This window comes from Lutra lutra, chromosome 6, assembly GCF_902655055.1.
Source record: "Lutra lutra chromosome 6, mLutLut1.2, whole genome shotgun sequence".
In the NCBI taxonomy this organism is placed as follows: Eukaryota; Metazoa; Chordata; class Mammalia; order Carnivora; family Mustelidae; genus Lutra; species Lutra lutra.
Window position 1 is genome coordinate 130,628,318 of NC_062283.1, and position 16,338 is coordinate 130,644,655.

Here is a 16,338-nt window from a genome sequence, read left to right on the forward strand (position 1 = left end):
CTGCCTACTTGTGATCTATGTCAAATAAATAAATAAAATCTTAAAAAAAAAAGGGAGGGGGTGGGCAAGAAGACCAGTGTGGTGAGGGAATAGCAAATGAGGCGTCCGATGTCAGAAATAGGGCTGCCTAGGGGCGCCTGGGTGGCTCAGTCTGTTAAGCATCCAACTCTTGATTTCAGCTCAGGTCATGATCTCGGGATCATGAGATCAAGCCCCACATGGGGTTCCACGCTGGGCGTGGAGCCTGCTCCAGATCCTTTCTCTTCCTCTCCCTCTGTGCTGCGCCTCCCACAAAAAAAGGAACTGGGGCTGCCCAGGTAGGGCCTGAGGCTCAGGTAGGACAAGTGGTGTTAGCTGACTATTAAAGGATCGTGATAAGGATAGACTCAGGCAGGAAAGTGGGAGAGGAGAAGCCAGGTAAGAGGTGAAGGATGGGCTAGGTGGTAGCAGAGGAGGCGAGAAGTGATCAGATTCTGTGTGGTTTGGAGGACAGGACGATTAGGAGTTATGAACAGATTATGCCCTAAGGGTCATTCTGCTGAGAGGTGGAGGTGTGAGGAACAGACTCGCAGGGTAGAGCCCCCAGGAAAGCTCAGAACAGTGCAGGTCAATGGGGGTAAGACACAGATCAGTGGGGGCGAGACACAGCTCAGCTTGTCCATGTGTTGGCACGTTCACTTGACTATAACCACAGAGCCTAGGTCAGCCTAATTTTTCCAGATGCCCTGACTGGAGGGATTGAGCTTAGAGTGTTCTAGAACCTGGTCAGGAGTGGTCCCCTGTGTTTGGTGCATTTCCCTGCAAGAAGAGTCCTGGGAAGTAAAGCAGTAAGCAAAGCCCCTGCGCAGACCCCATCTGGGACAACAACTTGACCCTGGCATGCTGGGGCAGCTAGGAGGTCATGTTTTGCCCCTACAGTGAATCTTTCATACCCTTTTCCTAACTTTCTTCCAGAATACAAGTCAATTGAGGATTGTGAGGAGCTGGTGATCAATACTACAGCCACAATCAACAACTTATCTTACTACCAAGTGAAGAATTCTGTAATTCAGGACAAAAAGCTATATATTGCTGAATGTAAGGTTCAGAATTGGGTTCGGGCAGATGCATGGTTGTTTAAGATTTTGACCTTTTTTAATGAAACACAGAACTGGTGTCCTTCCTATTTTCTGATTTCTTGTACAAATATCAAAGAAACTGATCTGTTTCTAAGAATTCAGAATATGGGGGAATGTTAGGGTCTTGGTTCTCGCTAAAGTCCCTTATAGTTTGTATTTTATTGTCACTTGAAAATTTTGAGTTATCGGTATTTGGTATGATGCTGATGGCTAATAGCCTTTAAATGAAAAGTTAAATTCAGTGATTTATGTCTCTGGTTCCCAAACCCAGTGCTCATAAAGCTTCTTGTGAGTAATAACATGGATGGAATCCTAGAGGCTGTGCGTGTTTTTGGAAACCTCTCCCAGGACCATGACATCTGCGATTTCATTGTGCAGAAAAATGGTGAGTTAATGACACTTCAGGTTCATAAACATGTTCTTCTGGCCAATAAACAGCTAAGCAGTGTTCGAGCTTGGGTCATGACAATGTGATACTTGTCTCTGCTCTGGCACAAGTAGTGCTTTACATTCTGTTCCGTCCGTGCTGACGGCCTTCAGCTCAGTGTGCCAAGATAGATCTGGGCAGTGTTTCTCCCTGTTCCTCTCTCCCTTGTGAGTGCTCTGAGATGGTGTGTGGACGTGTGTGTGTTTAAGGGAAACAGGTCATCCATAGACACCATTATTGTCCCTGAGAATGGACTCAAGAGACATTCTCCTTCATATACTAGAACATCCCTAACAGTACAGCTTGTAATTGCAAAAAAATGGAAAGAACTTAAATGTAAATACATTATGATATTCACACAACAAAAAGTTCTATATCGGGGTACCTGAGTAGCTCAGTCGGTTAAGCATCCAAATCTTGATCTCAGCTCAGGTCTTGACCTCAGGGACGTGAGTTCAAGCCCTGTGTTGAGCTTTACCCTGGGCAGGGGAGTCTACTTAAAATAAGAAAGAAAGAAAGAAAGTACTACATCAATTAAAATAAATGAACTAGAGATTCACTCAACGCAAATTAGCCTCAAACATGTAATACAGGAGCAAAAAAGCCGGTGATAAGAGGGTATATAAAGAATAATACCACTAAATATGTTCTAGAACATACATAACAATCATGAGTATTGTTTATGTAACGTACTTAGTAATGGTATAAGGTACAAATGGCATTTGAAAATGGTAAGACAGAATTCACCTTTGAAGGGGAAGGGATGTCCGAAGATATCAATTGGATCTATAAAATTCTATTTCTTAAACCGAGTGGCAGGTATCCAAGATAACCATCCTCTGTATGTCTCAAATATTTCATGTATGAATAATAACTAAAAATTCCCAATTATCCACGATAGCAAATTTAGATAACACAGATATTAGGGGGAGAAAAAGCAGCAGCAGTAAACTGTCACCCATCATCTCACTCCCCCAGAGAGTATAAACTGTTAATGTTTTGATGTACATTATTTAGACTTTTTTTTTAAGATAATTTATTTATTTGAGAGAGAGCAAGAGAGAGAGAGAGGCAAGAGCTCGCATGTGCTTGAGTTGGGGGAGGAGCAGAGGGATAGAGAGAAGCAGAACTCCCCACTGAGCAGGGAGGCCTAAGAGGGGCTTAGTTCCTGGACATCTCCCCCCCAATCATGACCTGAGCCAAAGGCTGGGACTCTGAGGATTATGACCTGAGCCGAAGGCAGACGCTTCACCAGCTGAGCCACCCAGGCGCCCCCATTCTTCAGACTCTTAAACACAGGCATAGATGTGTCTAACGATCCCTGGGACCAAAGTCAGAGCAGGATGGCCACCTGTCAGGTGTGGGGGCAAACAGGAGGCAGCAGAACACACACTTTATCCAACCTTGCCCAACCCTTTGCCTGACCCCTGCGGGGGCTGTTAAGACAACAGGATGAGGAGTTCCATTTCCTGGAAGTAAAGGAAAGTGGTTCCCGAAGTTAGGGGAACGGCCCTAACGGATCTGAGCGGCCCCCCACCCTGGCAGTCCTGCTTTGCTACAGGCCGGTTTCCAGCCCCCGAGCAAGTTTTCTCTTACAAACCCTGGAAGACTTTAGAGGGGATCTCAACGGGAGCGCCCCCACTTCCCCTGAGGTTGTGTATTTCAAGAAAATTGCTGGTGACCATTCAGAAGGGCTCTTGAGAAGAATCAGGTGTTAGAGATGAATGTCACCTGTGTGGTTGGACCCAAGATTTTTTTTTTTCCCTCTTTTCTACCAGAAGGGACAGTATCACTGCCCCGGAGAGGGAGCTGCTGTCTAGGTCAGAGACAGAACTACGTGGGCACCAAGGACTTGGGGGTTGGGGAGCAAGTTCTAGATGCAGTGGGTGTTGGTGAATGGGCATGGCGAGAAAGCTTTAGGAAGAATGGATTAAATCCCCTAGCAGAGTTTCCAGTTTTGTGAGCCACTCCCCATCTTCCCCTTTTCCTCTTTCCAAAATAAGGCACCGCTGGGAACCCTAAGCTTTATTGGTCCGCATTTGTTCTCTGCCCTCCCAGTTCACAAGTTCATGATTGCCCTGCTGGATGCCAAGCATCAGGATATTTGCTTTTCTGCCTGTGGCGTTCTCCTAAATCTCACTGTGTATAAAGAAAAGCGTGCCATCCTAAAAGAAGGAGGTGGCATTAAAAAGTAAGTTTCAAGGCATGGAGTCCTGACTCTCTCACAGTTTCCCCAGGGAGCTTGGGCCCCTCTTGTGCTTCTCCTGGCGTGGAGGTCTTTCAACGTTTGGAACTGCCAAGCTACTACCTAAGAGGGAATTTAGGTTCCCCTGGACCCTTAAAATAATTCAGAAGTTGGTTGTTGCTACTTTGTAGCTGCTTAAATTTGTAGATGTGGAATTTTTAAAACTAATCACTGAATTACATATACATATTAAATAATACAGAAGGAGTATCGTTGTTATGCTGAAAATATAAAAGAGATTCTGACCTAATGACTTCTCAATTTGACTTTTCTTAAACTCAGGTTGGTGAATTGTTTAAGACATTTTGGTCCCACCGATTGGCAGCTGGCCTGCTTGGTTTGCAAAACTTTATGGAACTTCAGTGAAAATATCACCAATGCTTCATCGTGTTTTGGAGATGAGGACACCAACACGCTCTTAGTCCTGCTGCCATCATTTTTAGGTAAGACTGTGAGTCTGTGAGTTTTATCAGAGTAAGAATTTTTTTTTTTCTGTGACCTGTATGAATAAAGATTGGTATGTGTTTGAGTAGCTGTGTAAATTTGGAGATATCTGAAAGAGGCTGAGTGTTATTTACAGTGGGGACACAAGGACTTTTAACTCCTTGGACACTGTCATGATTTCTGCAGCATTTTCCCTTTTTTTTTTGTTTTTTTGCATTTTTTATAGACTGCGTATTTTTTATAGACTGCCTAAATCCAAGATTTCAGCCTAAAGTATTGCTGTTGCTTAAAAATATATAGATGTTTTAATTGAGAAAATAAGGCTAAAAGCTACTCTGAATTGTCATGATTTTAATGTACCTATGCATTTTATTTATTTTTAAACACTTATTTATTTATTTTGAGAGAGAGTGTGTGAGAGAGTGAGCACTGGGGGTCAGGAGGGACAGAGGGAAAAGGAGAAAGAGAATCTTAAGCAGACTCCCTGCTAAGCAGGGAGCCCTCGAAAAGGGCTTGATCTCAAGACCCTGAGATCATGACCTGAGCTGAAACCAAGAGTCTGAAGCTTAACCAACTGAACCACTCAGGTGCCTCAGGATCCATATATTTTAATTAGCAGCTATATTAATTATAATGTGGAGGAGCATCTGTGAAACTATTTTGACATTGCAGTGGGGTTCAGACCACTGAAAGGCAAGAAATCCCTGATACAAACTAAACGAAAGAGGATAGTTTCTTAACTTAAAAAAAAAAGTTCTTTAGGAGATTTTTTTTTCATCCTGGGTTATGTCTAAAAACAATGATTTGAGTAAGTAAATGAGCATTTTCAATAATCCTTACCCCCAAACGGAGGCAGTGTCCCCACCACTGCCCAGCCACTGTGTGGGATCAGCAAGGCCACATGGAAAGGCTCAGTGTGACTTAGCAGTCATGGATTCAAATCCTCGTGCTCTCTTATGGTGTGATTTGACAAGAGAATTTCAGGACCTGTCTTTTCATCTCAACGATGGGGACACGGTAATCCCTGCCGCCCTCCAGCCAATAGCGAGCCTCAATTAGGCCTCTGTGAGCATCATGAAAAGACCAGACGACTACAGCTGGACAGTTCTGAGTTTAAAACCTTGCTCTTGGCCCTTCTAAGTTGTTGGTGTTGGGCTTAACCTCCCTACATGTATCTTCTCTCATCGCTAAGCTAGGGACAATTGATGGACACTTTGCAGAGTTATTAGAATGGTGAGAGGAGACGTGTGCAGAGAGCCTGGTACAGTCCGGACTCCAGGGTTTATAAATTCCAAGTGTTGTAACAAAGTTACTAAACAGGAACTCAGAACCAGAGGTTACCTGAAAGACTGGGGATGGCTGAGCTGATGTGAAATTTGCTTTTTTGCGGTAAAAATAATCTTGCATGTGTAGGAGTAAGAAAAAAATGAGCATGGTTTTAAATGATTGAGGTTCACAGGGTGCTCTGTGAACGTGGGGCTTTCCCAGGTTGCCAGGAGCAGAGGGCTGTGCTCAACTTGCCTTAATTCAGTTCTCAAGTGTGGTAGAACATTGGAATCAATTGTGGAATTTAAAAAACACACACTTGTCCTGACCCCATCCCCAGAAATTCTGACTTAGGAACTCTGGGGTGAGGCTCGTTATCTGCATTTTTTGCAAAGTTCCACAGGTGAATTTGCTCCGAGGCCAAGCTTGAGAACCCTTACCCTGGTTAATGAAGGACTTTAAGGGAAGGGTGCACCTTGCCCAAAGCCTGCTGGAGAGGCACTGGAAGGATGTTCTGGATGAAGCCAGAGTCCCTGACTGACCCCTTCAGTAGCAGGCCACTCTGCTCTGTCTCTGCTGTTATGCAAAAAGTTCCTGTAGGCTCCCGCTTGGTCCTGGCTTCACCTAGGTCAAGGCTGCTGCTTGCTGCCCTCAGCGTGAGTCTCCTCTGCTCTTGGCTCACTCTTTGTCTCCCATTTCGGGGAAGAGGTGTGATTGGTTCTGTGCATCATTCCCTTGGGCTTAGGCCCTTCCGGGTTTAGCCGCCTCTATCAGAGACTATCTCTGGCTTGGTTTGGCACTTAGGTTGGGGCTGTTGACTATAAATAGCAAAATCGCTAGGCCATGGGACACAAAGGCCCCTTTGAAGAGGTATGGGGCGTGACCAGCTCCTCAGCAGCTACGGAACCTGGCAGGTGCTTCTTTCTAGTAGGCCTAGTGTCTGCTCCCCCCGCCCTCAACCTTCCCTTAGAACCGGGTTGGGCCTCTCCTTGTGCTTCCCCAGCCTCTGAGCCTTTGCGGGTGCCGTAACCCTTACCTGCCTAGCCATGTGCTGTCTGTCCAGACAGACCCTTCCCGAATCCCTTTTCAAGCCCATGGCCTGGTCCTAGGAAATCTGTACTTCTTCAATAGCAATATGAACCGTGTAACTTCTCCTGTATTATTATTTTGTAACTTTTATCTTGTTTCCCCAATCCATTTGAGCAACTTTGGGGAAAGGATATTACCTCCTACGAAAGAGGTCCTTGATAGATGTCTGTGGACTAGCTAACTTTCTAAATCCCCTACTGCCAGCCACCACCCCCACCAGCCCTGGGAGGGGACTGTGGCTGGATAACAGAAATAAAGCCAGTTGATCAGGGATCGGAGTAACCGGCACCACGTGTCATCGAATCCTCACCTGATCGCCAGGCCCTCCTTATAAAGCCTAAGGACTGGGCTCCTTCCTGCTTTCTCCCCCAACAGACCCTCACTTCTGACAAGGCAGTAGCTGTGTCTGACCAGCTGGGCAGCAGCAAGTCCTGCGGGTGGGGGGTGAGAGTAGGCTTGAGTTTCAGTTCCTTCCCAAAGATGGCTGAAAAGCCGGCCATTTTGAAAACAGGACGAGCCGTTACATCACTGAGCCCCGTGCCAAAGTGGGAGCGCTGTTTTTAGAAATGATGACAAGATAATCAATACAGAAATGCAAGTCATCGGCTTTTTCTTGATGGGTGACTGAGGGGGGAAAAAGGAGAAACTGATGGTCCTCAGCACGGTTGGGGCATGGGGATGTTGATGTTGTTTTTGGAAAGTGGCTTAAAAAGTATGTTGTCTAAAACCTTTTGATGGATTGCGGCCACTTCTTACGAACTCATCAGCAGTGTCTTTATCTTGAAGTTCTTAAGTGGCATACCCTGGCGTGCTGGTCTACCCCGGGCTGTTTTCCTCGGAGCTGGTCATGTGCGTGTGTGTGTGGGGGTGCGGTTTATTGTGAATGTAAAGGACACAGGTTGCATTTTGTTCATTATGAGGTATATACCACTTAGCACCTGGATTACGGGATAAGAGGTAGAGTGGGGCCCGGTGTTCAAGTTGAAGGATCACCTTAAAGGGGCTCCTGGCTGGCTCAGTCGAGTGGAGCATCCAACTCTTGATCTTGCGGTTGTGAGTTCGAGCCCCACACTGGGTATAGAGATTACTTAAAAAAATAAATTTCTAACTGAGGGTTGATGGGGGGAGGGGGTTGGGAGAGGGGGGGTGGGGTTATGGATATTGGGGAGGGTATGTGCTATGGTGAGTGCTGTGAAGTGTGTAAACCTGGCGATTCGCAGACCTGTACCCCTGGGGATAAAAATATATGTTTATAAAGCTGTAAAAAAAAAAAAAAAAGAAAAAAGAAAGGATGAATACCCAAGTTTTGTAGCAACATGGACGGGACTGGAAGAGATTATGCTGAGTGAAATAAGTCAAGCAGAGAGAGTCAATTATCATATGGTTTCACTTATTTGTGGAGCATAACAAATAGCATGGAGGACAAGGGGAGATGGAGAGGAGAAGGGAGTTGAGGGAAATTGGAAGGGGAGGTGAACCATGAGAGACTATGGACTCTGAAAAACGATCTGAGAATTTCGAAGGGGTGGAGGGTGGGAGGTTGGGGGCACCAGGTGGTGGGTATTGTAGAGGGCACGGATTGCATGGAGCACTGGGTGTGGTGCAAAAATAATGAATACTGTTATGCTGAAAAAATAAAAAAATTAAAAAAAAATAAATTTCTAAAAATACAAGAAAAAAGAAAAAAAGGATCACATTAACAAGCCCATGCCAAACAGCATGCACCATGAGGGCTATGCCTTATAATAGGGTAATAATTAACCCTCAGTAGCTACCTTGTGCTGAGCCCCAGCTGGAAGATCATGCAGTGAGTAGGAGAAACTTTTATTGGTGGTGCAGGATACGTAAGCGATAATCGGGACTGTGCTATAACGATCACTGAGAAACTTGTTTTGACTTCCTTACCCCTTTGTAAACCTTTCAAACACCTTGACTCAAATCCTAGTATTAGAAGTATGCGGTACACGAAGAAAGCTTAAGAATGATTGGTTATCTAAACCCCTGCTCTTCACACTGTGTCCAGCATCTTTAAAAAATGAGGTCGCAAAGAAAGAAAATACCAGAATCTATCCCATGTAGCAAAGCAAAGTATTCTATGGTGAAACTGTTGTTATTTGTACATAAGTTGGTAAGTCACCACGTACAGTCATGACCTGTGTACTTTTTAGGTCCCAGGCCAGAGTTTGAGAATCACAGATCTCAACTGTTCTTGAATTCATCTCTGCCGTTCTTGGGGGTAAAGTTCCAAAATTTAATAGCAAGCATCATAGGGCACTGTTTTTTTGTTTTGTTTTGTTTTTGTTTTTTGGGGCTTTTTAAAAAAGATTTATTTATTTATTCGAGAGTGAGAGCAGAGAGGGGGAAGGTCAGAGGGAGAAGCAGACTCCCTGCTGAGCAGGGACCCCCAATGCGGGACTCGATCTAGGGACTCCAGGACCATGACCTGAGCCAAAGGTAGCTGCCTCATCAACTGAGCCACCCAGGCATTGCGTCATAGGGTACTTTTTTTTAGGTATTTGCTGTATTTCCTTTCAAACTGCAGACTGCCTTCCTCTTACCCGTAGCTCTTTGGCCCCTTTTGTTATCTTGTTTTAACTCATTTTATAAATTAATAGGGTTTGAGTGTGGATTAACTAATCCGAGGCCAAACTTCAAGAAAAATAACAGTCTTGACCTAAGATGGAAAAAAGCCCCAAAACACCCAAATCGAGGTTTACTAAACCTACTAACCCTAACCAAAGCCCCAGCAGAGAAGGGAACTGCCCAGCGCTTGGGCAGCCGCTGGCCCTGAGCCTCTTGAATAAGAGATTTCATGGTCTAATAGCAGTCTGCTCAGAAAGCCTGGAAAAGAGCGAGCCGGGAGATGTTCTAGAAGTCCAAAACTGCTATGTCTCTCCGGCTCCTCTTGGCTGGAAGGAGCCCGGTGGGAAGGGCTTCGACGGCATCAAACTCCAGTTTCTTTCTCTTCTCCGGGCCCTGGTTGGCGTGTGGCTGGGGAGATCCGGGCCTCTGTGGAGCACCTTGTGGGACTGTTTATGTCTGTGCAGAACTTATCTCAGTGCTGCAGAGCTGGCCTCTCGTTCGGAGGACAAGGAGGGGAGGGGACAAATGGGGATTCAGGTCCCCTTATCTTACTCTGAGGGCCGATGCTAACACCAACCACGCCACAGTACACGGGGTCAAGGAAAACATCCAGTGTAGAAATTTGATGTCAACAGTAATGAAGCATTTTATAATGGATTTTCATTGGCCCCATGGGAAAAAAGTTTGCTGGTTATGTAAGAAGCACTGATTGTGGTCACTTTCAGGCTTAGTGGTTCTCACTCGCAAAGTCGGCTGCGGCCACAGACCTCGGAAGTAGAAGCGCCAATCTTCTGACCTGCAGGCCCGGGCATTTTCCTAAAATCCTTCCCTTGGAGTGTGAAGCCGAATAAAAACAAGTAAACATGTTGTGGCCAGTTGGCACGGAAACCTTTGTGGCCACTTATCTTCCTATTTGGGTTGGATATACTTACGGCATTGGCAGAACTCAGGGTGCCCTTGGACTAAGAAGCAAATTAAGGTTGTAATTTTGCTTTTTTTTTTTAACTAATGCTTTTTGCATTATACATAGAGTGACTTGGGATTCTAATACTCCCTGGGATTCTCAAAGTCTCCTACTCTTCGCCGTTACTGGCAAGGGCATGGGGGATTCCCTTTCAGTACAACACACTGGGGCTACTTTGAAGCCGCAACCTTGATTTTCAAGTCAAGTTTACAGCATCAAATTCAACTGCTACTTTCCCAAAAGATTTCCTGACTCCTTTTATATCTGTGGATCGCTAAAGTAATTAACTTCTAATGCCCGGATAAAGAAGGAACTATTAATATTTTGCCTCTTCTGAGAAATTGTGATCTGACTTTTGGATATGCCCTTACATCAAAACACTTAGGGATTAGTTAAAATAAGAGCTCAATTCAATCTAGGCTTTTTTTCTTTTGAGAAGATTATTGTCCTTTTTATTAAGAGATTACGAATATTTTAAAATAAGTATAGTTCAAAGTGCCAAAGAGAGTAAAGAACTCCTTCTTTTAAAAAAAATTTTTAGGGGCGGGGGGGACGCCCGGGTGGCTCAGTTTGTTAAGTGGCTGCCTTCTGCTCAAGTTATGATCCCAGGATTCTGGGATCGAGTCCCGCATCCAGCTCCTGGCTCACCAAAGAGCCCGCCTCTCCCTCTCCTTCTGCCTGCTGCTCTCCCTGCTTGTACTCTCTCTGTCTCTCTCTCTGTGTCAAATGAATAAATAAAATATTTAAAACAAAACCATTTTAACCCCCCCAAATCATATCTGTGTCGTCTTGGAATCAGAGATGACCCAGGATGAGTTTAACGTAGGCCAACAAAAATTAAACTTTCCCCAGTAGGGTGACACTTTCAAATAATCGCTGTAATTTTAATTTTTCTGATACAGATGAAGAACTAGCACTGGACGGCAGTTTTGACCAAGACCTAAAAAACTATCACAAACTCCAGTGGGAAACAGAATTCAAACCTGTGGCACAGCAGCTTCTAAACCGAATTCAGAGTCATCACACCTTCCTGGAACCCCTGTCTATTCCTTTCTAACACGACGCAGCTTCACAGAAACAGGAAGTCAGGTCTCCTTCATTCTTAAGCAGTGGTAACAAGCACAAACATTTGTTTCTTGGTATTGACACATACTGAAAGTTTTTCAGATACTGATTAGGGAGTAGTCTAAGGTTTTTAGAAGAAAGAAGCAATTTTTTTTCTCATTAGGTATTATGGAAAAATGAATATAAATGTACTTTCTGCTATGAGAAATGTAAGATGAAAATATATCCATGGGTTTTCTAAGTAAATGACTTTTTCTTCTGTTCTCTAGTCAGTACTTCAGTTCTAATCTTAAAATCCCGACTGAACAATTCTTGAAGTGTTTATCTGTTCTGTAGTTAAGTGAGCTGTGTGATGAAATTAGATTTTTGTATATAGGAGGAATGGTGGTCAATGCTATGAGGAACACATTCCTACATAAACATCCGTACTAATTCTTGTATCCTCTAAGAATAACTTTCTGGTTATGACTAGTATTTTTCTCATTCTCCAATTAAGAGTAAGAGTAAGCCAGAACATTTAGAAAAGACTTCTTTGGGCAATAAATAAATAAGTAAGTAAATAAGTAAAATAGATGGAAAAGGGAGTATTTTAGCTCTTTCTTCTCACTTGAAATAAAATGACTAGACCAGACAGTCCTAATTGTAAATTTCTGGGACTAAGAGGTGACGTAATGTCCTATAAAAGGGACTAGGCTCAGGCATATGGCAGAGCTCAGTTTGAATCCTAGCTATCTCCTGCTTTGGCCTTGGGCAAGCAGCTTAATTTCTTTAGCTTCAACTGTAAAATAAGAATACTTGATTATAGTTCAGTTTGAAAAAAAACATTAAATGGGCAAATTGCCTAGTACAGTGTCTGATGTGGTTAGTAGGTACCCAATAAATGATAACATTAGGATGGTAATTAGTTTATTAGTCTGCCATTCTTTGCAGGGTAAGTTTGGCCTTTGAATGAATGACAAAAGCCAAAGAAACTGAGATGGCCATTATCCTATATTAGCCAAGTGAGGATTTGGAAATAAAAGGAGATGTACTACTCTGCTTGGAGAAAAGCTGTTATTAATGGCTCCTCACCTTACAAAATGCCAAAACTAATGGGAAGAAAGCAGATACCCCAGACCGAAGCCCGGAATGGCTTTCAAAGGCCATTAGAAAATACCTAAATTTCCAGGAAGAAATAAACTTTCCTAGGGCCCTTCTAATCTGGGGCTTGTCTCTGACAAGGGCTCAGCACAATCCCATGGGGCCATGCCTTATTGTAGAGTGTGATGGGCTCATCTCTCAAAACCATTTAAGGATCTAAGTCTTTAAAAAATTTTTTTAAAAATTTTTATCTATATCAGATTATATATTCTACTTTCAATGAAAAAGATTAAACTATTTCCCTTGCTAACATGGCCCCCTCAGTATTTATTACTAATCTAATAACTCATGGTGGAATACCACTATATAACTCAACATATAAACTCCTCACCTTCAGACTCATATGCAAGCTGGACCTCTTGGAGTCAGCTATCTGCCTCCTCCACCTTTAAAGATTTTATTTTTTAAGTGATCTCTACATTGAACATGCGGCTTGAACTCACAACCCCAGGATCAGGAGTTGTATGTTCTACTGACTGAGCCAGCCAGGCACCCTGCCTTTTTAAAAAAGGGTTAAAGAACACATAACATAAAATTTACCATACTATTTTCAAGTGTACAGTTCAGCTGTGTTAGGTATAGTCACATTGCTCTGCAATAGAACTCTAGAATTTTTTCATTTTGCAAAACTAAAACTCTATATCTGTTTAAAAAAAAAAAAATCCCCATATCCTCTCCCCCCCACCCGAGCTCCTAACAACCACCATTCTACTTTAATTCTATGAATTTGATTAGTTCAGATACCTCCCGTAAGTGGAATTTGTCTCTCTGTACTGGCTTATTTCACTTAGTGTAGTATCCTCCAAGTCTGTCCGTGTTGAAGCATGAGACCGGATGTTCTTCCTTTTTAAAGCTGAATAATATTTCCTTGTATGTACATCTCATATTTTGTTTATCCAGTCATCGATCAATGGGCGTTTGGGTTGCTTCTGCCTCATGGTTATTGCGAATCATGCTGCCTTGAACATGGCATGTAAAATTCTTTGAGATCCTGCTTTGAATTCTTTTGGGTATACATCTAGAAGTGGAACTAGTGGATCATATAGTGGTTCTATTTTTAATTTGGGGATGGGGGAATATCTATACTGTTTCCCATGGAGACTGCACTGTCTTACATTACCACCAGCAGTGCACAAAGATTTGAATTTCTTCACATCTTTGCCAACACCTGTTATTTATGTTTTATATAGTAGTCCTCATAAGAGGCGTAAAGTGGTATCTCATTGAGGTTTTGATTTACATTTCTCTAACAATTAGTGATGCTGAATATCTTTTCATATGTTTGTTGACTATTTGTGTGTCATACCTGGATTAATGTCCATTCAAGTCCTTTGCCCATTTCTCAGTTTGGTCTGAGTTTTTTATTGTTGAGTTGAAGGAGTTCTTTATATATTCAGGGAATTAACCCCTTATCAGGTAGGTATGTAATTTGCAAATATTTCCTCCCATTCCATAGGTTGCCTTTTCATTCTGTTGATTGCTCCCTTCCATGCACAGAAGGCTTTTTTTTTTTTTTTTTAAGTAATCTCTATGCCCAACATGGGGCTCGAACTCATGACCCAGAAATCAAGAGTTGCATGTTCTACCAACTGAGCTAGCCAGCCCCCCACGGATGCACAGAAGTTTTGGAGTTTGATGTCATTCTGTTTGTCTATTTTTTTTTTTTTTTACCTTTGCTTTTGGTGCTATATCCAATAAATCATTGACAAATCCAATGTCTTGAGGCTTTTCCTGTGTTTCCTCCTAGGAATTTTATAGTTTCAGTTCCTACATTTAGGTCCTTAATCCATTTTAGTTGATTTTTGTATATGATGTAAGGCAAGAGTCTAACTTCATTCTTTTGCATGTGGATATCTAGTTTTCCCAGCATCATTTGTTGAAGTGCAGTTACTTCCTCATTGAACATTCCTGGCACCCTTGTCCATCATTTGGCTATTTGCATGAAGGTTCATTTCTGGGCTTTCTGTTCTATTCCAGTGCTCTATATGTCTGTCTGTCTTTTTTTTTTTTTTTTCTATATGTCTGTCTTTATGTCAGTACCACACTGTTTCAATTACTGTAGCATTGTAATATGTTTTGAAATCAGGCCATGTGAGACCTCCATCATTTTTTTTTTTTAATGGAAGTATAGTTGACCTACAATATTATGTTAGTTTCAGGTATACAACATAATGATTCAGCAATCTGCATTATGAGATGCTCACCAAAGGAAGTTATCATCTGTCACCATACAAAGTTATAACACTATTGACTATATTTCCTAATGCTGTACTTTTCATTCCCATGACTTCTTTAGAACTAGTTTGTACCTCTTAATCCCCCTTTTTAAAAGATGTGTTTATTAGAGAGAGAGCACGTGTATGTGAGTGGGGAGGGGCAGAGAAGGAGAGGGAGAGGAAGAGAATTTCAAGACTGTGCTGAGCATGGAGCCTGACACGGGGCTTGATCCCACAATCCTGAGATCATGACCTGAACCGAAACCAAGAGTTGGTACACTTAACCAACCAAGCTACCTAGGCACCCCGCTCTTAATCCCTTTCATCTGTCTTGCTCATCCCCCCCATGCCCTCAACTCTGGCAAGTACCAGATTATTCTCTGTATTTTTTAGTCTCCTTCTGTTTTTTTAATTTGTTTATTCATTTGTTTTTAAGATTCCATATATAAGTGAAATCATGCAGTATTTGTCTTTCTCTGATTTATTTCACTTAGCATACTACCCTGTAGGTCCATCCGTGTTGTTGCAAATGGCAAGATTTCATTTTTTATTGCCACATAATTTTCCATTATGTGCATGTATACCACAAATTCTTCATCCATTCATCTCTCAGTGGATGCTTACATTGCTTCCATAACTTGGCTATTGTGAAAAATGCTGCAATGAGCATAAGGGTGCATATCTCTTTTCAAATTAGGGTTTTCCATTTCTTTGAGTAAATACCCAGTAGTGGAATTACTTGATTATATAGCATTTCTATTTAAAAATTTTTAAGGAACCTGCATACTGCTTTCCATAGTGGCTTCACCAATTTACATTCCCACCAACAGTGCAGGAGGGTTTCCTTTTCTCCCCATCTTTGCCAACACTTGTTAGTTCTTGTCCTTTTGATAGTAGCAGTTCTGAGTGGTGTGAGGTGATCTCTCATTGTGGTTTTGATTTGCATTTCCCCGATTAGTAATGTTGAGAATCTTTTCATGTGTCTGTATGTCCATTTTTTGGGAAGATGTCTATTCAGGTCTTCTGCCCATTTTTAAATTAGATTCTTTGGGGTTTTTTGGTGTTGAGTTGAGTGAGTTCTTTATATATTTCGGATATTAACTCCATATTGGACATATCATTTGCAAGTAGCTTCCCCAGTCAGTAGGTCGACTTTTCATTTTGTGCACTGTTGCCTTCACTGTGCAAAAGCCTTTCAGTTTGACATAGTCCAAAAGTTTATTTTTGCTTTTGTTTCTCTTGCCTGAAGAGACTGATCCAAAAAATGTTTCTAAGACTGATGTCCGTGAGTTCACTGCCTATATTTTCTTTTAGGAGTTTTATGGTCCCAGATCTTACATTTAGGTCTTTAATCCATCTTATTTTTTCTGTATGGTATAAGAAAATGATCCAGTTTCATTCTTTTGCATGTTGCTGTCCCGTTTTCCCAGCACCATTTATTGAAGAGACTGTTCTTCCCCCATTGTATATTCTTGCCTCCTTTGTCATAGATGAATTGACCGTTTAAGTGTGAGCTTATTTCTGGGTTCTCTCTTCTTCTCTGTTGATCTATGTGTCTGTTTTTGTGCCAGAAACATACTGTTCTGATTACTTTGTAGTGTAGTTTGAATCTGAGGTTGTGATATTTTTAGCTTTGTTCTTCACAAGATTGATTTGGCTATTTGGGATCTTTTGTGGTTCCATACAGTTTTCAGATTATTTCTTCTAGGTGTGTGAAAATACTAATGGTATTTTGATAGAAATTGCACTGAATATTTAGATTACTTTGGGTAGCATGGGTC

The 16,338-nt window shown here is 42.3% G+C and overlaps 1 protein-coding gene across 1 annotated transcript in view; it reads left to right on the top strand.

Moving 5' to 3' along the window:
- Positions 1-13,763, top strand: part of ARMC2 (armadillo repeat containing 2) — a 112,437-nt gene extending 98,674 nt beyond the window's left edge. The window contains exons 14-18 of the mRNA XM_047734469.1: positions 955-1,077; positions 1,390-1,503; positions 3,604-3,736; positions 4,073-4,233; positions 11,039-13,763. Of these exons, the coding sequence (XP_047590425.1) occupies positions 955-1,077; positions 1,390-1,503; positions 3,604-3,736; positions 4,073-4,233; positions 11,039-11,193 (686 nt within the window). The 3' untranslated portion in view covers positions 11,194-13,763. The remainder of the gene's footprint in view (positions 1-954; positions 1,078-1,389; positions 1,504-3,603; positions 3,737-4,072; positions 4,234-11,038) is intronic.
- Positions 13,764-16,338: the final 2,575 nt, after the last annotated feature.